The following is a 27892-nucleotide window of genomic DNA, read 5'->3' on the forward strand; positions in this document are numbered from 1 at the left end:
TGGGTTTTTTCTGTAATATATTCAATTATGTATATTACAACTATAATCACATAGTTCAAGCATATATCATATACACATATATATCTAGTGAGAGAATAGTTTAATATTCAATAGTACAGTTGTATGGTACAGTAGCAGTAGGGTGCATTTTCGTTTGAAGGAGAGGTATAGGCAAGTGTCTGTGTGTAAATCTATATACGATCAATACAATATGCAACAGAAGAAAGAAAAATCAACTAAAAGGAAGAAAGAAAAGACAAAGAAATATTATAGGCAGTTCAGTACTGTGTTGGAGATGCTGTGTGCATTAAGTGTGTATGATTCTAGTTAAAATGTGCATGTGTGTGTAGGTGTGTGTGTGTGTGTTTGTGCGCGTCAGGTGAAGGATCAAATCCGATCAGCACCATAAAAGTCCATAACAACAACATCAACAACAACAGGGTTAAAACCTGGGTGAGGGCTGTGCATGTCTGTGTGTGTGTGCGTGTGTGTGTGTTGGGTGTGTGTCTGCACACTGAAAGGTTTCAGTCACTGTTCATTCTGGGCCGATCAGCCCTGAACCAGTTAGCGTTTCGTTTTTCCCGCTCGGGGGAGCAAATAGAGAGAGAAAGACCGTGACCGTGTTTGTGTGTCTGAGTGTGTATGTGTGAGCATGTCATTTTTGGCAAACTACATGCAAACCTGGCAACCAAATTCTCTGCCTTGTTTATTCGCAAACATCTGCTCACATCCAGCTGTTCCGACAGCTCATTACGCCCTGGTTTTCTCTCTCTCTTTCTCCTTTGCCTTCACCTTTGAAAATAAAAGCCCTGCTATTATTTCAAAATCAGACACGGAATCAAAGAGAAGATAACAAATCAAGTGCTTGAACAAGCCCAAGGAGAAGAAAACAAGTGAACACAAAAGTTTCTCAAAACGGTTCTTCTTCCGCTGGTGTCCTCCTTACAGCCCTGACGCCGGAAACAGTTGTTACTAAAATACCAACCCTCATCTCGCACCATGTGAAATACCTGATTCAACCGTGATACATTCTCTGTTACACCTCCGCCTCCAACGAAACCAACTCCGTCGAATCAAAAATAGGTTTTTCATCGTTCAGCAATAAACAGCTGTGAGGAAAAGCGCTTCGTATGGCCCCATGACTGTCCAGCTAACAGCCCCTCCCTGCCCCATATATAAAATATACAAAAGATTATCTCCAAATCCTCCTCCTGAATATCTCTGCTAATAGAAAAATATACAATAATCCTATGTCAAAATTTCTTTGAGTCATGGATGAAAACCCTGCACCTCTTCCTCGTCTTTGCTGGACTAGTCTTGCCTTCCTGCCCAGTTCAAAAATATACATGTTTTTGTCCTATTTATAGAAAAAAATTACACGTCTGACCTCCCCTGGCTTGCGTCCGTGCCTTGAGCTTAAAAAGTGAGATTTCACTGGCATAATGTGAACTCAACACCCTGTTTGAACTGGCCAGAGCAGCGGCCGGGACGCACTACCTGCAAAAACTCCATGCGACACCGGGCGTAAGCACAGCACCGAGGGTGACGTGAGCTGCCGTGGCGACACAAGGTGGCGGATACAGTACGGTGTGTGGATTCAGCGAAGCAGCATCTATGGAGAGAGTCCAGCTGGGAAAAAATGCCATCGCTGTGCTTTCCTGTCATGACATCCCGGAGCACAAGCGCACACACTCAAACACACACTTTTTGTGTTTGCGCTCGGTGTCGCACGGCGCTTACTGCAGATCTACGCCGGCCTTCCCCCTCACCACTTCAACTAAAGTGCTGCTGTTGGTGGGTTTCCTTGTCCCCTTTCCTCAGCTCCACTTCCCCTCCCACCCCTTCCTCCTTCGTCCTCTTCCTCCTCCGCCTCACAAGTCTCCGTGCCGGCTCTCGTACTTGTTGATGATGTTCCTGCAGCGGCCCAGCTCTTTCCTCATGTCTGCCACCTCCTGGCGAAGTGTGGCGTTCTCCCGCTCCAGGAAGGCGGCGCGCACCGAGATCTGGTTCTCCTTCAGCCGCCGGGCGTCTCGCGAGCGCTTCGCGGCCTCGTTGTTCTTGACGCGCCGGCTCCAGTACTTCTCATCCTGTGATCGGCGGCGGTATATTGGGGTGTGTGGGGAGGAAGGTGGAGGGGAGGGAGGAGAGAGAGGGATGAGAAGGGTCAGTCATGTGATGAGAGAGAGAAGATGGCAGGAAATTATGAAAGGAAGGAGGAAAGGTGGAAATAGGTGAATAGTTGCAACTTCAAGACACTAAAAGCATGGACTGTGAGATCCACTGCACAAAAACAGAAAATCATTATTTTAATAATATAATAATTATTATTTCTATACCATGGCAAACAAAAATCATCAATCAAGGCCTTATAAGTTTTGTAGAGTTAAACCTGGGATGCTGAGGTTACTGTGGGACAGTGGAGACAGATTATAATGATGTGAGATATGTCTTATGGCTATTTTGGCACATTTCTCACCATAAACATGTGTCAACGCTATGATTCACTGGCATTTATGTGACTTTAAATTGCTGGACTGTTCCTTTAAACCACAGCTACAGCTTTTCCAGTTTCAGTCTCTCGCTTTCTGCCTCGGCGTAAGAGCAGGAATATACTCCAGACTGAGAAAATAACAGACTCTGTCTCATCTGTTACTTTCCCACATTGTTGTTTGAGACACAGAAACAGACGGAGATGGACAGAGTCGTTTTCTAGCAATCGATACGTTGCATCTACACATCAGTTTAAAAGTGTGTTAGACTCAATAATATTAAATATGCAGGATGGGAATCAGTGCAGAGTAAAAAACAGAATGACAAGTGAAATCTGTAATAATTAAGAAAGCAGCTCCTCCTGAATGCAGCTGTACGGTCCATTGCTTTTTCTGGCATTAAGAGCTCTCTTGGCTGGTTGGGGTCTCATGAGGGGAAGATTGGAAACAACAGAGATGTTGTGTTAAACTTTTGGACTCTGAGAGCAAAGCAGAAACCTAAATTGTTGTGCCCGTGTTTACGTCTTAACATCATTAATCTCAGCAGCAGAACCCTCGTCCTTTATCGTCGTAACGAGAGCTCCGGGGTCGTCAGTGCTGGGACGTCTTTGTTTTTAAAACACTGTTTTAATCAGCGTTTATGAAAAATTCAAATCCTCCTTGTTGTGAACCTGAAATGATTTTCCTGCTGAAAGCTCACACCAGGAGCTGCTCAGTAATCTAAGCTTCATCTTCAACTTTGGCCTGAGATCGTTTTTTCTAAACCTGCACACAAATGATTTATAAACGTGTCCATGACTGAACACCGAAGGTGAGCCTCTTCATCTCTCCATAAATTACAAACGCCTCAGGAGCTGCAGCTGCTCGGCACCGAACTGTGAAAGCAGGAGCCATTGATCAGAGCCTCTCATTATTGTGCAACGAGCTGAGCATAAAATATTATAGGACTCTCATCAGAAGCGTCGATACGAGTGAACGTCAAGCTCTTTCTGGTTTTCCCCACATCGACACAGGAGGTGTCAGAGTTCAGGGTTTAAAACTAAACAGCACAGCTGGATACTGAAGAAAGTATCCAAAGTATTGAGGTGAATAACAGAATCAAATCTTCACCTTTTACACCGGAGATACGCGATCCATCTATCGATCTGAGCATCCTATCGCGATCGATCCAGCCAGGCTATCTATCATCCAGCTATCCGCCGTATCGAGTTATCTATCCATCTATCATCGATCTATCTATCCATCATTCTATCTATCTGTCTCTCCATGCTATCAGCTATCTATCTATCTAGCCCTCTATCGATCCAATCAGCTAGCTATCTATCTATCATCCATTATCCATCATCCATCGCTATCCATTATCTAGCTATCTGTCTATCCATCCATCGTATCAGCCATCCATCATCATTCTCTCTATCCTATTATCTATCGAGCGAGCGGGCGAGCCAGCGAGCTAGTCGAGCCGAGCGAGCTAGCCCAGCTATACAGCAGCCAGCGTAGCTGAGCGAGCGAGCGAGCGAGCCAGTAGCCAGCCAGCCAGCGAGCGAGCCCTGCTAGCGAGTTTGATCGTCGAGCCAGCCATGCGAGCCAGCCAGCAGCGAGCAGCCAGCGAGCGAGACGCGCAGGAGCGAGCGAGCGAGCCCGCGAGTGGCCATGCTCACGCTCATCGAGGAGCAGCTAGCGATGCGAGCCGGCGACTCAGCCAGCTAGCGATCCAGCGAGCTGCGAGAGCGGGTGCGAGCTCAGCCCGCGCCCCAGCGAGTATCGAGCCAGCTAGCCAGCCTCCAGCGAGCGAGCGCAGCGATTCGAGCGAGCCGCGAGCGCAGGCCAGCGAGCGAGTTCCAGCGGATCGCGCGAAGGGGCGAGCCAGCGATCGAGCTACGATCGAGTTAGCGCGCCATCTGATGCCAGCAGCCAGCGAGCGAGCAGCGAGCGGATCGAGCGAGTCCTATGCCGAGCCAGCCAGCCAGCTGAGCTATGCCCTGCCTGAGCGTAGCGTAGCGGGCGAGCTATCCAGCCAGCGAGCCAGCCATCCAGCGAGCGAGCCACGAGCGAAACGAGCCGGCGGAGCCGAGCCAGCGAGCTAGCGAGCGGATGCTAGCTAGCGGGCTAGTGCCAGCGTAGCTAGCTAGGAGCCAGCGAGCCAGCAGCCAGCGTCTATGATCTAGCGATCTATTCCATCTACCAATCCATCCAGCTATCTAACTAGCCGTTATCCCATCCATCTATCTATCTAGCTGGCTATCCAGCCATCGATCGAGCGAGCCAGCGAGCCAGTCTAGCAGCAGCGAGTCGGAGTCGAGCGAGCGTAGCGTTAGTCGAGCCAGCGAGCCAGCAGCCAGCAGCCAGGCGGCGCGAGCAGAGCGAGCTGAGCTCGCGGGTCGAGCCCTGCCAGCCCGAGGCCAGCCATCGAGCGAGCGATCGGGCGAGCCAGCCAGCGAGGAGCTATCGGCGAGGCGAGCGACCGTACCGGACCGAGCCAGCCAGCCAGCCTAGCCCGCCAGCTCAGCCAGCCAGCCATCCACCGACCGCCGCGGCGAGCAGTCAGCCAGCCAGCCTAGCGAGCGAGCGAGCGAGCGAGCACGCGCGTGGCGGGCGATGTCGAGCGAGCGATCCGAACCGACCGAGCGAGCCAGTCCAGCCAGCCAGCCAGCCAGCCGCTAGCAGCGTAGGCCATGCGGGCGAGCCATGCCATGCGAGCTGAGCGATACGCGAGAGCAAGTCGAGCCAGTCCAGTCCAGCCATGCGAGCCCAGCAGCCATCCAGCCTAGCGAGCGAGCCAGCCGCCAGCCAGCCAGCCACGAGCGATGCCCGCGAGCCAGCGGTCGAGCCAAGCCGCAGCCAGCGAGCGAGCCATAGCGAGCAGCGGGCGAGCCATCCGCTGAGCCAGCCGAGTCGCGCCAGCGTAGCTTTCAGCGGAAGTCGATCCAGCCAGCCAGCCAGCCATCCAGCCTCATCCAGCCAGCTTAAGCGGGAGCGAGCGTAGCCAGCTAGCCATCGAGCCAGCAGCTGAGCTGTAGCGAGGATTCGATGCGAGGCAAGCGCGCCAGCAGCCAGCCAGCAGTCGAGCGAGCGAGCGAGCTAGCGAGTATCCAGCGACCAGCATGCCAGCTACGCGAGCCAGCGAGGAGCGAGCTGAGGTCTGAGGCTCAGCCAGGCGAGCGATGCTCAGCGAGACGAGCGAGCCAGCATCCATGATCGAGCGTAAGGAGCTGATGCGAAGCAGCCGCGAGCCATCGAGCGTAGCCCAGCGGGAGCCGAGCGTAATGCGGGCGAGCCTAGCCAGCGAGCCCGCCATGCCCGCCAGCCACCAGCTAGCGCGCGAGCGAGTCGAGCGAGCTGGCGGGGATGGACGCGAGAGCGAATGACCGACCGAGCCGTACCGCGAGCGACAAGCCAGCGCGACTGCCAGCGGCAGCGGAGACGCCATAAGCGCGAGCGCAGTAGCCAGCGGGCGGTCAGCCCGTGACAGAGCGACAGGCAGCCAGGCGCTAGCGAGCACGAGCCTCCAGCGAGCGCAGCGGAAATGCCAAGAGCAGCCAGCCAGCAGCGAGCGCAGCGAGACGACGCGCAGCAGCGTACCTGCGATTCTCAGCCAGCCAGGAGGCAGCGATGACAGGCGCAGCGAGCGAGCCAGCACGCAGCCAGCCAGGAGCGAGCCTAGCTCAGCGAGCAGCGAGCGAGGCCAGCTGAGGCCAGCGGCAGCGAGCCGGAGCAAGGCGAGCCAGCGAGCGAGCCAGCGATGCAGGCAGCGGGGAGCCAGCCAGCATGCCAGCCAAGCGGCAGCCAGCCAGCCGAGCGAGCTGCGAGCGAGCGAGCGAGCCAGCGCAGCCAGCATAGCCAAGCCAGCCAGCGGCCGAGCGAGCGAGCAGCGGGGAGCGAGCGAGCCAGCCACCAGAGAGCAGCCAGCGCAGCGACGCGAGCGAGCGACGCGAGCCAGCGAGCACGATGCCAGCCAGCGCAGCAGAGGCCCTGGAGCTAGCCAGCGAGCGAGAGCAGCGAGGGCGAGCCAGGCCAGCGAGCGCCAGCCAGCCGAGCTAGCGAGCGCAGCAGCGCAGCGAGCAGAGCGAGTCGAGCGAGCGAGGCGAGCCAGCGAGCAGCTAGCGAGCTAGCGAGCGAGCGAGCGCGGCGAGCCAGCCAGCTAGCAGCCAGTCCAGCGCGAGTCGCAAGCGAGCGGCTGAGCGAGCGAGCGAGCGAGCCCGTCGAGCCAGCCAGCCTGCGAGCGGCCAGCGAGCGAGCGGCGGGCGAGCAGCCAGGCGAGCGAGCGAGTCGAGCCAGCGAGCCAGCAGCCAGCGAGGCGAGCGAGCGAGCGAGCGATCCACGAGCCATGCGAGCGAGCCGCGAGCGCGAGCGTCGAGCGCCGCTCAGCGAGCGACCGCCAGCGCACCGCCAGCCGACGCAAGCGCCAGCCAGCGAGCGATCAGGCAGCCGCAGCGAGCGAGCGGCCAGCCAGCGCAGCCATCCAGCCATCCGCGTAGCCAGCTAGCGCAGCCAGCGGCCAGCGAGCGATCGAGGAGCGACGATCAGCCGCGAGCCAGCGGCGAGCCAGCCAGCCACGAGGGCGAGCCAGCGAGCGTAGCGATCTAGGCAAGCCATCGCCCAAGCGAGCAGCCAGCACGAGCGATTGCAGCCAGCCAGTATCGCCCAGCGAGCCACGCCAGCATCTAGCGCAGCTGAGCGAGCGAGCCGAGACCGCAGCCAGCGATCAGTAGCTCCGCGACGAAGTCAGCCAGAGCGAGCCAGCCAGCCAGCCAGATCCAGCGAGCCAGCCAGCAGCAGCGCGAGCTAGCGAGCGAGCCAAGCGAGCATCCAGCGACAGCCAGCGAGCCAGCTAGTCAGCGCAGCGAGCGAGCGAGCGAGCGAGCGACTTCAGCTGAGCTAGCCAGCACCAGCTATCAGCACCAGCCGAGCAGCGGAGCGAGGAGCGAGCCAGCCAGCTAGCGAGCCTAGCGAGCGCAGCGATCCAGGCAGCCTAGCAGCGAGCGAGAGCGAGCGAGCTAGCGACAGCCGCAGGAGCTCTAGCGAGCCAGCGAGAGCAGCAGGGCGAGCCGCCAGCGAGCGAGCCCGCCAGCCAGCAGCCAGCCAGCGAGCGACAGCGCAGCGAGCGAGCCAGCGAGCCCAGCCCAGCCAGCGAGCGAGCCAGCGAGCGAGCGAGCGGGCGAGCTCCAGCGCAGCGAGCGAGCGAGCGAGCCAGCGAGGCCAGAGCCAGCGAGCGAGCGATCGCGCGAGCGAGCGATCGAGCCAGCCAGCGAGTCCAGCGAGCCTAGCCAGCCAGCTAGCGAGCCAGCGAGCGAGCGAGCGGGCGAGCCAGCCAGCGCAGCGAGCACAGCCCAGCCAGCTAGCAGCGGCGAGCGGACCGACGACCGGACCAGCCAGCCAGCCATCCAGCCCAGCCAGCCACCGACCGACCGAGCGAGCAGCAGCCAGCCAGCCAGCCAAGCGAGCCAGCGAGCGAGCAGCCAGCCAGCCAGCGGAGCAGCGCAGCGGCTAGCGATCGACCTAACCCAGCCAGCCAGCATCCAGCTCATGCCCACCGACCGACCGAGCGAGCCAGCCAGCCAGCCAGCCTAGCGAGGCGAGCTATCCAGCGGGCGAGCGAACTAGCGACCGACCGACCGTAGCCAGCCAATCCCGCCAGCCCATCCACCTACAACCTAGCGAGCAGCCAGCCATGCCAGCCAGCCAGCGAGCGACAGCCAGCCATCTGTCTGATCTATCTAGCGACCTACCTACAAGCCATGCCTCCAGCACCTACCATCCAGCCATCCATCCACTGAGCTAGCCAGCTCCATCCTATCCTCTACCTATCCCATCCATCCATCCATCCACCTACCTACCTATCTATCATCCATCCATCCATCCATCCATCTATCTATCTATCCATCCATCCATCTATCTATCTATCCATCCATCCATCTATCTATCTATCCATCTGTCTATCTATCTATCTACCTACCTACCTATCCATCCATCCATCCATCCATCCATCCATCCATCTATCTATCTATCTGTCCATATAAATAATTAAATCTTTCTAAGGTCATGACACAAAATGTTGATTGTCATTTCCAGTTTTTCAAGATCTTTCTAACATTATTATTTTTTACTTTTATTGTGTCTCTGTTTATGTTTGACAGACCATTAAAGCCACATAAAAGCTCATTATTTCCCTACAAACCCAACAACCATCCCAGCATTTCACATCATTCACAATCCCACAGTGGAAACAGTCAGAGGCTTTAGGGAAGCAAGGGATTGTGGGAGATGTAGTACCTTCTGCTCGTCGGGGACCAGCATCTTGCGGGCCTTCTTGATCATCGGCTGGGGCTTCAGCTCCTCCTCGGTGAAGCGATGCCGCCTCGGGTCGAAAGCCTCCTGGCCCGGCACGCTGGACAGCGCCAGGTCCGCTGGGTCAGGGTCAAAGTTCACCATGAGCTCGCTGCTGCCGTTGGCCACCGCTGGGGGTCCAGGAGGCCCAGGAGGGCAGGTAGAGGAGGGTGACGGGTCCTGAGGCGCTGCCTGGCCACCTGAGAGGGGAAAAGAGAGACGTGTGATGACTCTTCTTTAGAGACAATCTCTGAGAATCTTAAAAAAGCTGCAATGGAGGCGAGAAGATTTTTAATATTTCATTAAAAAAGGGGGAAAACTGAAAAAACGTGAGCCAGTTCCATGTTTGTGGCTTTGCCCCTGGGGAGGATTAGGCTGCAGAGTTTGTTGTCTGTCATGTGTTTTCAGTTACAACCACTAGGAGGAGCTAAAGGCACCAGTTTCCACAGCTGCATACAATCATACTTCATGCTGAGATTTGTGACAGCGCTGCTGAAGGTCAGTGAAAGGTCAGAGGTCGGGCTGTGTTTTTGCTTTAGTTGATGAATTTAGTTTGGATTTGAAACAATCAGCTTCTGTGATGATCCCACACAGAACAGCAGATAAATAAAGAGAGCGAGGTGTTAACGAGTGCTGGTTAACTGTATATTTCCACTGAAGCTTAATCTGCTGATTACTGATTACTGATTACTTGTTCCACTGTCCAGTCATCATCATCATGTAGTTTAGTTTTATCTGCAGATTATGGCCAAAGGTGCTGAAGATGCAACAAATCAGCAGCAAAGAAAACTGGCGTCAGCCGAGTGGACACACATGATTAAATGTCAGATTACACTCTACGGCAGCTGGACAAGGTCAGTTTCATTTCATTTATTCTTTGCACATTTACTGTTTTTTGTATAATGAAAAGTGAATTATTTTCCCCACCAGAACCAGTAAAAACACAAAAAATATATTTTCTAATTCTTACTGTTGCTCTAGTTTAACTATTAATAATTTATTGCATACTAGTCCTTTAACGGAGCCTTAAAAGTGGTGACTGCACACATCTCTGAATCTTAATTCTCCAGGCCAAGAGGACATTCGGTTTATAAGATTATTATTATAACGAGTGCACAAACACAGGTAGAGTATTACCCATAATGCACATCAGTACTAGTCGTATTTCTTCTAATTTCCCATGCAAAGGATCCGAAATGGTCAATGTATATTCTGTTATGCCACATAAGTTAAATGTAACATCTAATATCAGACAGCTGCTCTGGTTTGGTGTTTACATCCCACACAGGTCAGACCCTGTACAGGACTATGTTTCCATCTACCCGTCCTCTGGCTGCAGAGTCACATGTGCTGCACACGGTGCTTCTCTCTCCTGCTTCATCCAGAGAGCGGTGAGCCAAGAATGAGGCCCCTCAGATGAGCTGCTATAAAGAGGATTACCCTATAGACAGTGGACAATATGTGCAGGTTTAATTTGAAGCGAGTGTGGAGGCAGGGATGGAAGAATATATGTTTTTCCATTAAAACCACCCACCTCTCCTCTTCTCCGCTGCGTCTTGTTTGTTCAGCGGACCCTGTAACCCTTCACGCTCACCCTTAAATCTCTACAAACAAACAGCATCTTGCCCACAGTCGCTGCAGTGACGCACACTCGCCACCGAGCGTCAGCACCGAGCCAGAAACACTCGAGAGGGCGGCGAGTTCACATCCTGCTGGATTTACAACAAGCAGGCCAGAGCAGGTTTTTGTTTAACCCTTCGTGGTGCTCGACGCGGGGAGAATTTCTGTGCCGCTGAACAGAATGATCATCAGGATGATCAAATCTGAGCCACAACAAGGAAATCTTGAGAAGTCTGGTCCAAAATCTAAATGATTGTACCTGATTACATTTTAAAAAGCTCAGTTTAAGACAGCAGGTCACGTTTAAGCTGGTGTGGCAGCAGCAAAATGAAGATTATGTAAAAAAAATAAATAAAACAGGTTTAAGAGATTTGACATTTTGGTACATAATATAATATTAAAATAATCCTGTGCCCTGAAGCTATTCTGCATTAGCTCAGCTTTTGAACATGTAAAGGACCAGAAACAAGAACAGTGAGTCTATTTTCAGTCAGATCCAATTTTGGTTAAAAACACAAAAACTTGATTTTCCCAAATATTTTGCATTTGGCACAGACGTGTTAGTTGAGCAGTCATCCAGGATCAGTCAGCCGCCTTCTGTGGCAGCATTTGTAAGACATTTTTTTGGAGCTCTGGGCTCGGAGCCACCGATTATAAATAACTACAGAGCTGGTGACCAATATTGCCTGAAACAGTGGTGGGAAGATTTCAACTACTTGAGTAAATTAATCAGAAAAAACAAAATGTTTACAGGAAGTAATTAATTGGAGCAGCGATCAGGGGAAATTATAAGTGTTTGTCTCCTGATTTCATCCAGAAAAACCATCTTCTACATTTATCAAATCACAGAACAACGTGTGAAAGACAAACGTCGTCAGTCATCAGGCCTTTTGTGCAACCGGAGCATCAGTAACACTCGACCGCTGCCAGTCACTGTACTATGCACGTCAACCACGATACCTCAACCAGATCCTCCACGGGCTCTGAGAAATGAAGCTGACAGCCCGTGGCAGGTTGGGCACGGGATGTTTGAGGAGAAAAAGCCGGTCGATGTGGCCCCGTGTTCACCCCAAGACCCAACGAGTGGATAAGTGGGAAGTTCTGGGTATGTAAACTTTATGACTGGTTGTTTCAAGTTTAACTGTGAGATAACATCTTCTTCAGACTGTGTTCTGTCCAATCACTCCTCTGTGATTCCGAGCTGCTTATAAGAACCCAAGGTTGTTCTTCGCCAGATTAGAGTTTGATCAACAAAAGGTCCATCCTGCTTTCTAGTTATTATCCTTTAGAGTTGCTTTCTTTTAGTCTGAACCCCATGTGGGAAAGACTTTGTGCTTTCATTTTGGGTTCATTGTTTCCAACTGCACTCAAACCAGAGCCTGTAAACAAAAGTCACATGGACTCTTAGCGACTTGTCATCCTGCAGAGGGAACAAAACCTGATGCAGATTCCTGTCCCTTTCAAAGCGTCTGTCCGCGTGGCAGCATTAATACCAAGGGTGTGATTGATTGTTGTTTTTGCTCTTGTCTGTTTTGTGTTTTATTGTGCCTGCTGCTCAGACTGTGTGTGTGTTTTTTAATGCAAAGTGTCTGGACGCTGCCCAGGAAGTTGGGCACTCTCTGGTTTATAAACCCATAATGAAGGACAACATCCTTCCCTCCATCTAACTCAGCTGAATTATCAATAAAATACTGGGAAACTAGTAACAAAAGGAGTTAAAAAATGATTTTCAAGGAAATGGAGAAATTAAATTTAACTTTGTCCAAACTGCTGGAGACAGAGCTCTTCTGTTCTACTGACAGTAATTGGAAAAGCACTGATCTACATGTTTTGTTGCTGCTTTCAGAACAAAATGCTCAGTCACACGACCTGCTCAGCAGCAAACAGCAGACAGACACAGCCAGAGACCAGCTGCTGAACATAGTGGAGCCAGAGGTTTCCCTCAGGAGGCGGTGGAGACCAAACCCAGAGCTCAAACTGAGGGTGGACACAGACACATGCATGAGCAGGTGGAAATAAGAAACCGGTTGCTAATCAGCAATTTCAGTCATAGTGTCCATGTTTAGAGCTTCTGTGGCTAAAAATCTATGAACGCAGGTTGAACTTTGTCGAGCAGACTGGTCACCATGAAGAGTTGGTGCTTTCTCTGTTTTTTGATGATGATGTGACGTGAATATTTTAGGATTTTAATAGATGGTCAATACAAAAACATGAATATAGGACTAGATTATGGATTTATTCCTTGTAGTTGCAGCCCTACATATATTCATGCATACTCATACAAACTGCACACATATGATGTGACGTATATCCCCCCCCCCCTTTATCTGTCCATGCATCTTCTGCTCCATCTGTTTGTCCGTGAAGCAGCGACTCCATCGGACCAGCTGATGCTGGTTGATTGGATGCACTGGCAGCTGGACGAGGCTGATCCTGGATAAGTCTGCCTAAAGCCACGTCCTAATCACAAAAAATTTTGGGCAAAAAGTGGAAACCGTTCCAAAACCACGGCTCCCGCTGCTGCTGGGTGAACAGCCGCCAAGCGGAGCCATTTGGAGGAGGCTGCCGTCGACTCTCGGTTCTCCCTCTCTGCTTCCATTAATTTAACTGAGCTTAAGAGTTTTTCTCTTCCCGCCTGTCGCTCTGCTGTCAGTCTCTGCTCCTCTCTCCCAGTCTATCAACACCGACATACTGTGGTACCCATTTCTGAAATGAAGCAACCCAATTATGCTAATATGATGTTTAAACTCGCTTAGCACTAGTTGTCCCGTCTAATTTCCTGCAAACTGAATATCCTGGTATTTAGCAGTTAATTATAAGGACATTTCTAAGAAAGGCCTGAGCAATCAGGTCTCATTATGAGGGAAATGGAGTTACCATCGATTCATTTTTGTTGTGAGAGTTATTGACATGCGTTTATGGACTATTTTCACCTATAATTTCCTAGTTTTTTTTCTTAAAAACTTGAATATGACAGTATAATAACTTCCACTTCATTTCCAAAGGATCTCTTTCCTCCTTCAATCTGAGTAAACAGGTTATGATCAGTCAGTTTTCAGAATTAAAGCCTCATTTTCTTATTCATAACCAAGTCAGACCATCCTGGTCGAAATCCTTCATTTTAAAAACAGCTGCTGTGTTGTTTAAATTCTCCATCACAGGATTCGCCTCAGGGTGTGTGACGGAACGTGCTGATCAGTTTGGGTGATGGGACTTGGAAACGTGTTGAAGTCCTTTCTCTCAAACTTCTGCGAAGCTATTTTCAGGCCCAACAAAGTTTTGATCTAAGAAGAAAATGTTTAAATGTCTGAAAGAAATGTCAAGATTTGGCTTCGGTCCTTTAAATTCTAACACTTTCAGTCTCGAGCTGCCGTTTCGCTCCAGTGTTCTCGAGTCAAACTGGGAAAAGGAGTTGCAGTGGGCAGAGACGCCCACGCAGGCTGAAAATAGACAGGTCGAGGTTTGAGAGTCAGGTGAGCAACTCGTTTAATGTAACGACACTTTCACTTGATCCTCCTACACATCAAACCAACAGCTGAACGCAACAAACTCACAGCTGCTCCCCGGAAAGGCATTCTGGGAAATGTAGGAGACGAAAAGCTGAAGTGGAAATGTGGGGAGAAGGTGAAACGACAGATGTAATTACAGCACGAACACCGGTCACAGACTCATCATGGAACAGTTATCGACCGTGACTGTAACTGGACTGTAAACAATTAGACTAAAAAAAAAAAGATGTTTGTTATGCTAACATTAGCACTATCGCTGCCATTTTTATATTTAGATGTTTGCCTTCGTTTTCAGGCTGATTTAGTCATCAGAGCAGGTGCAACAATGAAGGACCTGCACACACTATCGCGTTTAGTCATCAAACAGTTACATGATCGTTGGTGTCGGCTTTTTTTAGTGCAACCGACCGACTCACCCTGTTTACTTCGATCTGCAAAAACAGTCTCACACAAAGGAAAAATATTGTGCAACTTATTAAACTGTGTGACGATGAAGGACGTGGATAAAGGATTACAGCTTTAATGATAGTACTCTGAGAGTAACAGTATTAGTACTAATGGTAGTAAAAGTAGCTTTGTGGTACTGGTATTCAGCTGTAGAAAGGTAGTAACAACAGAAACATGGACAGTACACTACACTACTAATGCTAAGAGTATTCTTAGAAGTAGTACATTAGTTGTAGTATTACCAGCAGTAGTTGTATTTGTACTAGTACAAGCCATAACATAATTGCCGTAGTATATCAGTAGTACTGGAAGTATTAGTAGTAACAGCACTAGTAGAGATAACCTTTGTATCTGTAACTGTAGGACATATGGTACTAGCAGTTATTGCAGTACTGTGAGCAGTATTTATAGTTATAACAGTAGTACTAGAAGTAGCAGCACTAACAGCAGCAATCGTAGTATTATTTCCTGGAATATTAAAGCAATTACCAGTAGTAGTACTATAGTCTAGGCAGTGGAAACAGAAGCTATACTCTCACCTGCGGTACTAACTGTAGTAGTTCAAACAACAACAGTAGTGATATGAGGAATAGTAGCAGTGAAGTACTTTCAGCAGCAATACTGACAACAGCACCAGCAGTAACAATAGTATTCGAAGCCTCAGGTGAAGTACTAACAGCAGAAATAGAAATACAAATTGTTATTGTAACAGTCATGTTAGAAGTAGCAGTAGCATTAGTACTGACAGGAAATGTAGTATTTGTACCCTCAGCAGTAGTACGATTAATGGTAACACAAAAAGCGACAGCAGCTATACGAACATCAGCAATCACAGTACCAGCAGTAGCAGCAGCAGTACTAGTGTCAGTATTAGTACTGCAGTACCATCAGTAGAATCAAAACCCGCTCCGAATTTTCATTTCGACTAATATGACATCAGTTCTACTTCATGTGAAATAATCAAAGCACCTGCAACATGTTGAGAAATCTTTTGATGCAACAGATGCATGAAGGCCAGAACAGCAGCCTGTTAGACATTAGAGCCACCCAGCAGCTCAGCAGACCTTTATTTGTCTAAAAACATCAAGTACTACACAGATATTCTCTCATTTCTTCCATGTTAGAAGCCGACAGACTGTTACTACACAACCCTGATACTGGCTTTACCAGATCCCTGGTCACTTGAAGCACTTTGCAAAAAGCAGATAGAGGACGAACGACAGAACGACACTGTAACCCACGGGTGAAGGGATGGGTGTTAGCTAGTCAACACTTTTCTGTCCCGTGCATCATAACATCCATGGAAAAACTAATAAACTGCTAAAAAATACACACTTTAAAGAGACTTTAAGTTGAGTTGGATTGATATCACAAACTATAGCTTGTGTTGGACTTGATGTGTTTCTCTATTCTAGTGGAAAACTGCATCCGGGATCAGAGACCAACAGTTGCATTGATGCTGCAACCATGTGTAGGTCTATTGTGTCTTTCAGCGTGAAATGTGAGCAGCTGTTTGTGTGTGATGTGGGAACGTGCGTGACACACCGAGGACTCCGCCCCCTGTAACCCAAACACTGAGGCGGCTCCTCCAGCCGCTCCCTGAAGTTTCTGGCCGCTTCCTCTCGGCCTCACACATGTCCAGTCCTTCCTCGGCGGGAAGCGCTTTCTCTGGGTGCGTTTAAAAATGATGCTCACAAATAAGTACAAACGACTGGAAATAAGCACGTTTGCCTAATATTTGTACTTCTCTTGTACAAATACTGCGTTTGAATCTAAAGTGTAACACAAACCTCATTTTTCAAAGTAAAAATCTTTAATTCTATTCATTTTTATAAATACATATAATTTAAAACATGGTTTGGATATTATTTTTAGCATCTGTAACATCTGGTTTTTGTCTTTGTGTAATTTCAGTTTCACACTGAACACACACACACACACACACACAGACGGATGTCCATGTACAGAAATTGGCTGTCTCGCCTCTGCAAAATCAACAAACACACCGTCAGGCACGTGCACAGTCACATGAGAGTGTGACACCACCAGTAGATACATTCACACACACACACACACCAGGTGACACCGGGTGACACACCCCAGGTGACTTGTTCCTTATGTCAACAAACTGTGTGTGAGTTATGTCACCAGTGTGGAGAGTAGTGACCTCCTCCCACTCGCTCTTGTCTTTCTGAATCTCTGCACGCCCTGTGCCAGTGCGCGCACACACACACACACACACACACACACACACACACACACACACACACCGTGTACGATGAAATCTTGCAGGTAACACACACATGTCGCTGCTGCTGCTGCTGTTTGAAAGCTGCATCTGAATTTCTGCATTTTGTTTGTTTGTTCTTTAAATACGACACTGACGATGCTCATAAAAACACAGAAAACAGAAAACCACAGGAGAAACGCTGCTCGTTTAGATTTCTCTCCCGCTGTGAATATTTTCAAAGCACTGAACTTGTTAAATGTGGACTCTGTGCTTGTTCAGCAAGTTAAACCATACATGAAACCATATTAAGTGCAATTCAATACCTGTTTCACACTGGTAGTGAAAATAAAACCACAAGGGACCATAGAAATGATTTAAACTCCAGTTTTAATTAATTTTTTTTATTGAACAGGAAAAACTGAGATATTGATTAACCAATTAGAATGACTGACTGATTTAAGTTTCTAAGTCTTTGCTGCAGAAAAGAGGCACGAGACAAGACTTCAATACTTTCTGAAGCCTTCTTTTTCTTTACTCAGTGTCTGAAGCTTTTCCAGGACCTGCAGATTCCTGGGAATCTAAAATATAATACAAATACAGATGGGACCCAGACACATCATTACAGGACTGACAGAGTCAGGAGAAAGTTCTGGGGGCTCAAATGTTTTTGGTCATTCTTCTAAAGGTCATTTCTCTAAAGGTCATTTGCAGTTTTGGAAGTCACAAACAAATGAGGTGCAGGGCGTCAGAAAAACCCTCATATGGGCTTTTTGTTAGATTCAGGACTGTGGTGGTTTCTCTGTGCACATTTGTAATCTGTCATGTCCACTTTAACAACATATACGCTGACAATAAAAATCACTTTTGTCTGAATCACCGCTCACTCTGCCCTTCTCTGAACCTTGCTCACTTTAAGGCTTTGTTTTTCTCTTTGTGCTCGGTGTTTATTCGCTCTGTAATCTTCACCGTTTCCTCTCTCTCCATCCACTTTGCTGCTACCTCGCTCGCTCTTTCCTCCTCCAGCCCCTCCCTTCCCCTCTCTCCCTGATGCTTTCTGCAGAGGCACGTGACGTGGCGGCCGCACATGGCCCGAGCGTGTGAGAGACGGAGAGAGCGATCTCAGAACATGCAAAGCGAACACTGTTGACTGGGCGCTGCTCTCTCTCCCTGTGTGCAGTGTTAGAGTGCAGAGTCAGTGTCTGCTTTAACCCTTCCCTCACCGGGATTAATCACAGGCCTCAATGTTAAATCTGCCCCTGCCTCAGCGTTGCGTTATCCTGCACTCTCTCTTCTGTTAAAGAGGCAGAACATCCTCGACAATGCACATCAGAGATTCATCTGATTTCACTCTGAATGCACGTATATCAGAAATAAACTCCACGTGTCTCATGTCACTTCATGATTACTGGAAGATTTATCTGATTCCAGTCCAGATCAACTCAGAAGAAAAATGAGCTACACAATTTATGTCGTTCTAAGGTCAAGGACGGTTTAATCAGTGATCAGACTGTCCGCCTGTAAGAGACACTGATTGCTGTGATAAGCAGTCGGCATAGCAGTTTGACCACGGAGATTCAAGAGAGAAAAATCTAATATTTAGCTCTGGTTTATGGGCCACAAAACCAACACATGAAGGAGCAGTGCAACAAATAGTTTGCTTAAATTCAGATATTAGTGCACATCTGCACTAACATCTGCACTAATATCTGCATTAACTCTGCCACTGTTCATTATTCCTGATCAAACTGAAGGATGAAGGACTCACCCAGCTCACCTATGTGCACGTGTCACTGTTAATGAGCTAAGGAGTTGGTTCGTTTTAGACTTTAGGAAAAGTAGTTTGACAAAAAAAAACAAAAAAAAAAAACAAAGAAATCCCAGAGTTGATTATTAGCTATGCAGCTACAGCACCTCGTCATGAGTTGGACGAATGTGCCAAACCAGGTTTAGGAGAATTTATAAAACAGCGAACAGCAGCAGTGACAAGTGTTTACAGTGTAAAACATCACACTCAGTGTGTATTCTGGTCACAGTTCTGACTGAACTCTGGTTTTCCTCAGCAGGTGGAGTTTGCTGTGCTGTCACTGAGATGGATGGACAGCGACGGGTAAAGGCCTTGATTTCCATCCATCGCAGTTTTACGACTTCAAGTGTTGATTTAAAGCTGCTGAGTCCACAGATCCACTTCAGCAGCAACTGAACAAACTCCACCTGCTGATGATGACGACGTGTTTATGTTAAAAGCTGAAGATAAGATGAGATTGTGTTGTTAAAATAATGCTGCTGTTCGCATTTCACTACTATTTGCTGTTTTGTATTAAAAATAACAACAAACAAACAGCAGTATTTGCATTTTATTAGCCATAACATGGCAGCAGCTAAACCAGCTAAGCTAACGACATAGTTTGGTTTAGTAAAGACGTGATTCACTGCAAAAACAAACAAAAACAAGGCTCTAAGTGCTGAGAATATCAGTAGGTGACAAAAACAAACACATCCTGCGTATTCCCGCTTTAAAGTTCCCGTTTGGCATGAAACATGATCAAATCTAGTCCATAATAAGTAAAACCACATCAAATATAAACCGTCAGTTAAGTTTCTAGTTCCCAATTTATGCCGCTGTGTGGAAACATTGTTTTTTTTCTGGCCACTTTATCTACTATAAACGTATAGAAGTATGGAAATATTCTCTGATCAGCGTGTTCGTTTTTATCTGTACTTCCCACTGAAGCTTCAGCACTTCTGCTTTCACCCTCAGTCTCTTTATGTCTCTGGAAAACCCAACAGCCTCCGGCAAACCTGATTAAACTTAGGTGACTTTTCACATTAGGGACTCCAGATGCCTCATTTAGTTTTTGTCAAATTTAAATTTTGTGTTTATTCATCAAACTGTGTCTCGTGCACACTGAAGTGCAGAAAGCTCTCTGTGCTGTGAAGGCACTGTGTGTATAATAGCTCTAAAGAATTTGTGCAGCAGATGCTTTCAGTTCAATGAGTTCACGCATCCTCAAGCCTGCACAGGCACACGGGAACCTAAGGTTAAAAATCAGTTTTTGGTTAATAAGGTACGTGAAGGTGTCGAAGCTGCAGCCTCGTTTAAACCACAATTTAAAGGTCATTTTCAGTGGGTGTAGACGTTTAGTTCAATCTGAAAAAGTCTTGGCTTTGCTAAGGTTTTAAAAAATGCTCCTACACCTGATGGGACAAAGGCAGACCTCGACTTTGTCTGACAGCTTGTGATCAAGAAAATTTCTCCACCGCTGGAATCTATTTTCAGCAGGTGGGACATGCACGTGACGGGTTAAAATGCTTTCACGTATTAAAAAAAACCGATAGAAATCTACAACGTCCACAACCATGTTGTAAAACTGAGCTCACGAGGTTTAGTCTGGTTTAGTCCCCGTTCGTTATCGGCTGATCCCATTTGACCTCAGTCAGTGTCCTCACCAACATCACTGTTCATTACATTTACGGACTAAACCGGTGAAAAACGTTATCAAAGCGCTTCAGAAAACCACAGCTGCTTCCACATTTAGTGTTTGTTTTCGCTTCCTTTGAGCTCTTCTTGTTCCAGGATGAATTCAAATCAAACTAAAACATATGCATGTGGACGGGACTATTATTTCCAGTCTATTTTCCATGTATCTCAGCTTGAGTCTCTCTTGCTGCAGCTCTGTAGTAACACTTCAGCTCCACCACGACCTGAGGGATTTCTGGATGGATGCTTCATGCTCAACCCAGTCACGTGTTTATAATTCAGAATAAAGTGCACACAGACACACACACACACACACACACACAGATGAAAGCATTAAAGCCTACACAGTTGCATGCCAATGCCAAAACAAAGAGGACACTCATATGCCTGTTCGAAGTTCAGCATACTGCAAACACACACACACACACACACGCACACTCATATAAAGGCCATAAAGGCATGCATGTGCACACACACTGATGGTGTGTATTCATAGACACTTGCAGAAGCACTCAGACCTGAACGTGCCCACACACTCAGAGTCTTGCAGCAGTATCCAGTGGTATTCTCCTCTGTAGCAGCTCTACCCGGGCTGGGGCTTTGCTTTTTTCCATCCATCACTTGTTCACATTACTGTTTTTTTAGTGGTTTTCATTTTGTCTACGACCTTCTCTGCAGCTCTTTGACACAGCACAACAGTTTGTGGCTCAGAATGAAAAGACACAAACACTGTCCCAGTTAGATTTCTTAGAATATGAGTTTTCTCCGTCTTATACTGGTGCTTAGTGGTAATACTGCACACTCACTGTATATTCAAAAATAAATCAAAAAAAGTTTTATTCTGTAAAATGAAACATGTTCCTCAGACCGATCGAACCACAGCAAATTATTGACCAGCTGTTCCCAGAGCTGTGCCCCATCCTATCCCATCATCCCATGCTCCTCTGCAAAGTTTGCAGGTTCTGGAACGACAGCGAAAGGAGGGAACTTGTGTCATGTAAGTTTATCACTAATCAAGTGTTTGTCTCCCAGCTTAGCGTGGTAAGCTCACCAAGGAACCGCCTTAAAGCCTCACACAAAATATCTCCTGTGCACATTTAACAGCCCAGAACATTAACCTGGTCTGCTGGTATGTAAAGTAACCAGCACCACCCTTCGCTTAAATACGTGAAATGATTTGATGATAATTCATTTCAGTGGAATTTCGATAGCAAGATAAAATGATGGAGCTACTTGTGACACGTGAAAAAGTAAAAACTAACTATTTCCAACACAGATCACAAAGACTCGCTCCGTCTCTAATCGTCTACTTTACTCACACATTGTCTCACTCCTTCAAACGTCTGTACAACCACTGAACATTTCCAAAGATGTGACAACCTGTCATCGATAAATCATCCACAAATCAGCTGTGATGATTCACTCGTTGGCTCACACGATGAAAAACGTGAGTGTCAGCGTCATAAAGAATGGTTTTGTGGTTTCAATCAGCCCAAATTGAAAGTTGTCAGACTTGTGAAATCTCCAATAAATAAATGGATAAAATAAAAGACAGACAGAACAGACAGAACAGACAGAAAGACTCTGCTGATGTTCTGGCAGCTCTGGTTCACATCAAAAAGCAGCAGAGGGAGGAAACACTAAATTATGAATATACAGCAGATGAAAACAGGCTGTCAGAGAGCGTGGAGGAGGGCTGGAGAACAGAGCAGCAGCCATTTATCACACACAGATATAATTAGAGAAAATCCCACTCTGGTTATTGTTGAAAGTGTTGAAGTGGGATTAAGGTATGAGGCGTCTGTGTCTTTATTAGTGCCGGTTCATATTGAGACTTAAGCATCTTCTCACATGAAGATGTCAGTTTTAATCTCATTGTTGACTCTCAGCAGCTACAGTGAGAAAAGCTTTGTTTTTTATTATCGTTCAATTTAGGATGTTATTGATATCAAAGATTTTCGTCTTACAGCCTCTTTCTGCTCAAACATCTTCGGAGCGACGGATAAAACAAATAACCCACGGACAAGTTTCCTCAAAGATCCGTTTTAATACGTCAAAACAGAATCAAACCCCCGCGTCCTCCATATTTCCTCCTGGCTCACTCCTGTGATGTTCACTCACTCACCATGTAGACACTCAGGTCCTCCCATCATGCCTTGCGGCTGCTGCTGCTGCTGCTGCTGCTGCTGCTGAGGTGGTGGCGGAGGCGGCTGTGGCTGCACAGTCTCCAGTCCCAGCAGCGAGGAAGAGGAAGATGAAGAGGACATGGAGGAGGAAGAGGAGGAGCAGGGTGGAGGAGAGGTGGGAGGGCACTGGGAGCTCTGGCTGGGCACCGCAGACTGGGAGCTCTGGGAGCAGAGGAGACAAGACATATAAAAAAAACTTAATAAGACATATCTATACGCAGTAGTGAGATTTAGTTTTATTTGTAATGTTTCCTGATGCAGCATCAGTGAAAATACTGACAACCACAGCTACAGCTTCATTAAGAAGACTTGTTCTTGTAGCCTGGTGACTGGTCTGGTCCGATCTGTCTCACCTGGGAGGGGATCTGGGCGCTGGTGGAGCTGGGCCCGTTGCTGTGCATCCCCATCCCATTCTCAGTCAGAAACTCCTCCAGGTCCATGTACTGTAGCTGGAACAGGCCTCCGTCGCAGGGCAGGGTCCTCTCCCACAGCAGGGGGCCCAGGAAGGCCGACTGGGAGTTGGGCCGTAGAGCTCCGGAGCCCGGGGCTCCTCCGACCCCACCGGGCCCTCCAGCACTGACACCCAGCGAGTCTTCATCAGAGTCTAGGGGTTTGTCTTTGTCTGGAGAGAAGGAAGAACACGAGGTTTGTCACATTGAACTATCGCCAACATGTTCACCGTCCAGACCAAAGACGTGAGGAACCTCAGACCACCCTCGTCTTGTGTTTGTGTTAAAGGGCAGAAGTGGAGATAAGAGCCGATAACAATTAGTCCGAATCCTGACCAGATCAAGTAAAGCTGAAATTGTGCAAACCAGAAATGTGGAAATAAAATGTGTTTAGAGAGAGGTTTAGTATTTTGTGCTGCAAAAACACTGCAGTGAAAAGCTAATAATCTCATGCAATGATCTCATTAATCTATCTTAATTAAAATGTCCCCAAACTAATGCAGAACTAAATGCATCAACAATCCACCGAGAATTAATCAAGAAACCAGCAGAGACACATGAGAAACAGCACATGAATAATTCTGAGCAAAAAATAAATATGATATCTCCTGTCTCCTTCTTCTGGTAGGAAAGGAAATGGGAGAAAATGAGAGGAAAGGGAAGCAAAGGAGAGGAAAGAAAATGAGAAGAAAGAAAATGAGAGGAAAGGAAAAAAGGAAAGGAAAGGAAATGAGAGAAAAGGAAAGGAAATGAGAAGAAAGGAAATGAGAGGAAAGGAAAGGAATGAGAAGAAAGGAAAGGAAATGAGAAGAAAGGAAATGAGAGGAAAGGAAAAAAGGAAAGGAAAGGAATGAGAAGAAAGGAAAGGAAATGAGAGGAAAGGAAATGACAGGAAAGGAAATGAGAGGAAAGGAAATGAGAGGAAAGGAAAAAGGGAAAGGAAAGGAATGAGAAGAAAGGAAAGGAAATGAGAGGAAAGGAAAAGAGAGGAAAGGAAAGGAATGAGAAGAAAGGAAAGGAAATGAGAGGAAAGGAAATGAGAGGAAAGGAAATGAGAGGAAAGGAAAAGGAAAGGAAAGGAATGAGAAGAAAGGAAAGGAAATGAGAGGAAAGGAAATGAGAGGAAAGGAAATGAGAGGAAAGGAAAAAGGGAAAGGAAAGGAATGAGAAGAAAGGAAAGGAAATGAGAAGAAAGGAAAGGAAATGAGAGAAAAGGAAAGGAATGAGAAGAAAGGAAAGGAAATGAGAAGAAAGGAAAGGAAATGAGAGAAAAGGAAAGGAATGAGAGGAAAGGAAATGAGAAGAGGAAATGAGAGGAAAGGAAAAAAGGAAAGGAAAGGAATGAGAAGAAAGGAAAGGAAATGAGAGGAAAGGAAATGAGAAGAAAGGAAATAAGAGGAAAGGAAAAAAGGAAAGGAAAGGAAATGAGAGGAAAGGAAAGGAATGAGAAGAAAGGAAATGAGAGGAAAGGAAAATGGGTGTAAAGAAGCAGAAGGGGAGAGAATAAAAGTGAGAGAGGGCAAATGGGCAGCAGGAAGAATTGGAAGTGACACAGTTTAATAAAAGTGATGGTGACACTTTCAGTTGAAGTGGACAAATGATTAGAGTGATCGACGGAAGGAAGCAGAGAAAAGAGGACAGGTAACGTTACAGGAACAGGAAGAGGATCAGCGCTGATGTTAGAGGGCAGGTGAAGAGCTGAATGCAAACACTGAGTTAGGAGCAGACAGTGAGATGTTCGTGTGCCGCAAAGGATGGAAGACAAAGCCTGAGAAAATGCAAATGAGCAGAGGGACCGCAGAGGAACGTGGAAGATGTGGTGACGGCGTGATCTGATGGGAAGAGAGCAAAACAGGAAAGTGCGAGAGGGAAAAACTCAGACGTGTGAGAGAACGACAGTGAAGCGAGAGTGGGTGTTTGCGAAGGCGTGAAACAAAGCCAGCCAGGGAAAAGCATCCACTCTGGACTGTGGAAGAGGGAACGCAGCAAAGAGAACCATGGCCACTGCAAACGCATCACACAAACATCTTTTTTTTTCTTTTACACCCCTGAATGCATCACCTATCATTAGCAGAGCATGTGCTCTATGGGCGCTGACAGCGAGCCTGTAGCACGGGGCCTGCGCAGACAAGCCTGTCAGCTGGACTCAGCATCTTCCTCCTCTTCATGCAAACCAACCAAAAACACTGAGGAGAAAGGAGCTGCAGTTGCACCAAGAGACCACCAGGGTCCACTAACCAGCTGGGAGCGACTGGACCAAGAAGACCCTTCTCAGTGATCACCATCACCTATAACTGTGAGGACTGACTCCTGGCAGAGCAGGGTCCTCAGGGGGCATTTTAGTCTGCCCCCCCCCCCAGTAACAAAAAGGCAGATTCTAGGGTTAAAATAGCACGAGCACATAAAGATAAGTCAATAAAATGTCTCTGCACGTCCACTGAAAGCAGAGTGTGTGCACACGGCAGCTGACGGCAGCAGAGAGAGCAAGGAGAAGCAGGCTGGTTAATATTTGTCATGGCAGCTGGTGGATGGGAAACAATTCAATCCCACTCAGTCACCTTTTTTTTTTTAAACAACCCAGCAAATCTGATTCAACACAAACGACTGCTGCTCCTGCTCCGGCTGCATTTTGATGGCATCCATGCCAGACTGTGTTGCCTTTTTTTTTTTTTTTTTTACTCCTTCATCTTCCCCTCCTCATCCTCCTCCACCTCATCACTTCAGCAGCAAATGCAAAAAGGAAACGTTTCATATAAAAACCTACGACACTGAGCCAGGAGCAAGACTGAAGTGAAAACAGAGTGTGCATGTGTGTCTTTAACAATCACACCTACCCACTCAGTCACACACACACACACACACACACACACACAATGAATATTCCTGATAGGAGGCTGTTTAATCAATATCTATTTTGGTTTTCAATGCATCCAATCATTAGCACAACGTGAGGTTTAACAATCCAAACCGGTCCATAATGAGAATCTATTTAATATCACATGTGGCAAAGAAAAGCAGAGCGTCCTCACATTTAAGCTGCTGGGACTAGAACAGGTCTGAGCTTTTTTACTTTAAAGTCTGAAAATCATTTTGTGGTTAGTCCATTAGTAGTTTCTGCCCAAAGTGCAGTTACAGTTGAAGTTGGACTAACAGCAGATTAAAATCCAACATAAGAGCATAAAAGGCTTATTTCTCTGATGTTTCTATGCAGAGACTTGTTGGCTGGACTATTTCTACCAGTGTCACTTTAAGACGTGTCTTGCCTAAAGGGTCCCTCTCACGCACTCACGCACGCGCACACGCACGCACCTTTCATCTCGCAGCAGTCCTTCGTGCTTCTCTGGTCGGCCTTGATCGGCAGCTGGAGCAGGGACTTCAGGTTGGTCATGGAGGTCAGGTGTCCACCTTGGGGGGCACTTCCAGCCGGGTTGCTGGCCCCGAACTGCGGGCTGGTGGCCCCGGCAGGGAGATCCGGCGGTAAGAGCTGGGCCAGAGGCCTTGACATAACTTCCACAGGGGAGAGAAGGGGGAGGTGGGGGAGGCCCGGGGGGGAGAGGAGGTGGAGTACCGAGACCTGCAGACTCTACCTTCAAGATCAAATCAATCCAATTAGTGACAGTAATTGACAGGCGCGCTGTCAAACGGTGCGCGGAGAGTTGACGCGTGTGTGCGCTCAATATCTCCACTTGATGTCCCGCTTTCCCGCCCGTCCCATGAAGAGAGACGCGTATATGAAATAAAACTGATGGGGGGGTTTATCTCCAAAGTGGCATCATGTTGAAGGAGCCTAGTTCATCCTGTCAGGGTGTCCGAGCCTCCAGGAGCTGCTGTCGCCCTCCTGTCTCATTTAACAAACTCCGCACTGATAGACGCACACGGGAAGTTTGCGGGGATAAAACGGCGGCTCACGGCTCCGTCCGGTCCGTGGCTCGGTTGGTCGATCCCCCGGGGGATTTTTACTCCAGAGTGGGGGGAATAAGAAAAAAAAACAAAATCAAAGCAGAGATAAACGCGGATATCTGTAGTCCCATGCAATGAGTGGAGCAGGCGGATTAGAAATAAATCGGAGCGGCGGCGCTGCGAGTCTCTGAGACAGAAAAAACGACCAAAAACAAACAAGCGAAAAAACAGATGAAGGAAATAAAGAGATTCCCCCAAAATAATAATATCCAATAGTATGAGAGTCAGATGGGGCTGATGGCTCGTCTCTTCCTCCCCCTCTCTCTCTCTCCCTCCCTCCCTCTCTCCCAGTCAGCTGGAACCAACACGGGCCGCGCGTGTGACGTCACCGCTCACGGGGGAAAGGGCTTGGGGGCGTGGCTCGTTTGCATACACAAGCCACGCCCGCCGGCGACGCCCCCTTCTCCCACAGCCACTCTTAACTGCGTTCAGGGCGCATGAGAAAACTGGTAAAAATGAGTTCCCAAGTTTAAAAGGTTATATAGTTAATAATTAATAGTGAGGGGGGCCTGTGGAAATATTTGGACGTGTTGACTGAAGGATAAAGATCCTACATTTTTACTACATACTTATTTAAAATTAACTGCATACTATTTATTTCCTAGTCTGGTCTCATGTGAATATCAGACATTGATTATGAACTCATGAGAAAAACCAACATGAAAACAGGGTCTAGCTGACAAAAATACCACATAACCTTATGTGCTGCTGGGGCACCAGAACCATTTCACTCTGGCTTCGCTCCCCTTAGATGGTATGTTCCAGGTTCTGATTGACCGAACACACCTAATCCACGTAATCAATAGGTATAGTAGGGGTACAAGCGGGACCGTGGCAGTCCTAGTGTAGGCTATTATCACTGTTACGTCTCCTCAGTCCAGAACCTGGTTTATCTTATTGGTCTCTGCTGTGGACCTCCATTGTTGTTGACAAACTATTAAAAGTACAGCAGCGAGTCACACTGTTGTACTGGGTCACATGTTTCTCCCTCACCAAAAGTGCAAGAGCTGTCCTTGTGCAAAAGTATTGTAGTAGTAGTATTGTAGTAGTAGTATTGTGTATGTGCTTTTCCATGCAGCAGAAATGATACACATATTGATATTATTCAGGCTACTGCTTGTAAATGTCACCAAAGTGACTAGGCCATAATGTTGGCACTTAATGTTTTGATTTAACAAAAGAAAGCAATTCTTAATT

The 27892-nt window shown here is 47.7% G+C and overlaps 1 protein-coding gene across 1 annotated transcript; it reads right to left on the reverse strand.

The window, feature by feature from the left end:
- dbpa (D site albumin promoter binding protein a) lies at positions 1–27881 on the reverse strand. Its single transcript, XM_026301059.1, has 5 exons — positions 26045–27881; positions 22640–22908; positions 22226–22448; positions 8763–9016; positions 1–2087 (listed from the first exon to the last, which is right to left on the reverse strand). Exons 1-5 carry the CDS (start codon positions 26238–26240, stop codon positions 1872–1874), a joined length of 1158 nt encoding a protein of 385 aa, XP_026156844.1. The 5' UTR covers positions 26241–27881; the 3' UTR covers positions 1–1871.
- Positions 27882–27892: the final 11 nt, after the last annotated feature.

The sequence above is a fragment of the Mastacembelus armatus genome, chromosome 11 (assembly GCF_900324485.2).
Source record: "Mastacembelus armatus chromosome 11, fMasArm1.2, whole genome shotgun sequence".
In the NCBI taxonomy this organism is placed as follows: domain Eukaryota; kingdom Metazoa; phylum Chordata; class Actinopteri; order Synbranchiformes; family Mastacembelidae; genus Mastacembelus; species Mastacembelus armatus.

Excerpts from the sequence above, each read along its gene's own strand:
- dbpa (XM_026301059.1), bottom strand. The coding sequence starts at position 26,240 with ATGTCAAGGCCTCTGGCCCAGCTCTTACCGCCGGATCTCCCTGCCGGG. Across the intron at positions 22,449-22,639 it reads GCGCCCAGATCCCCTCCCAG|AGCTCCCAGTCTGCGGTGCC; the intron begins GTGAGACAGATC and ends CTCTGCTCCCAG. Across the intron at positions 2,088-8,762 it reads TGGTCCCCGACGAGCAGAAG|GATGAGAAGTACTGGAGCCG; the intron begins GTACTACATCTC and ends CGCCGATCACAG.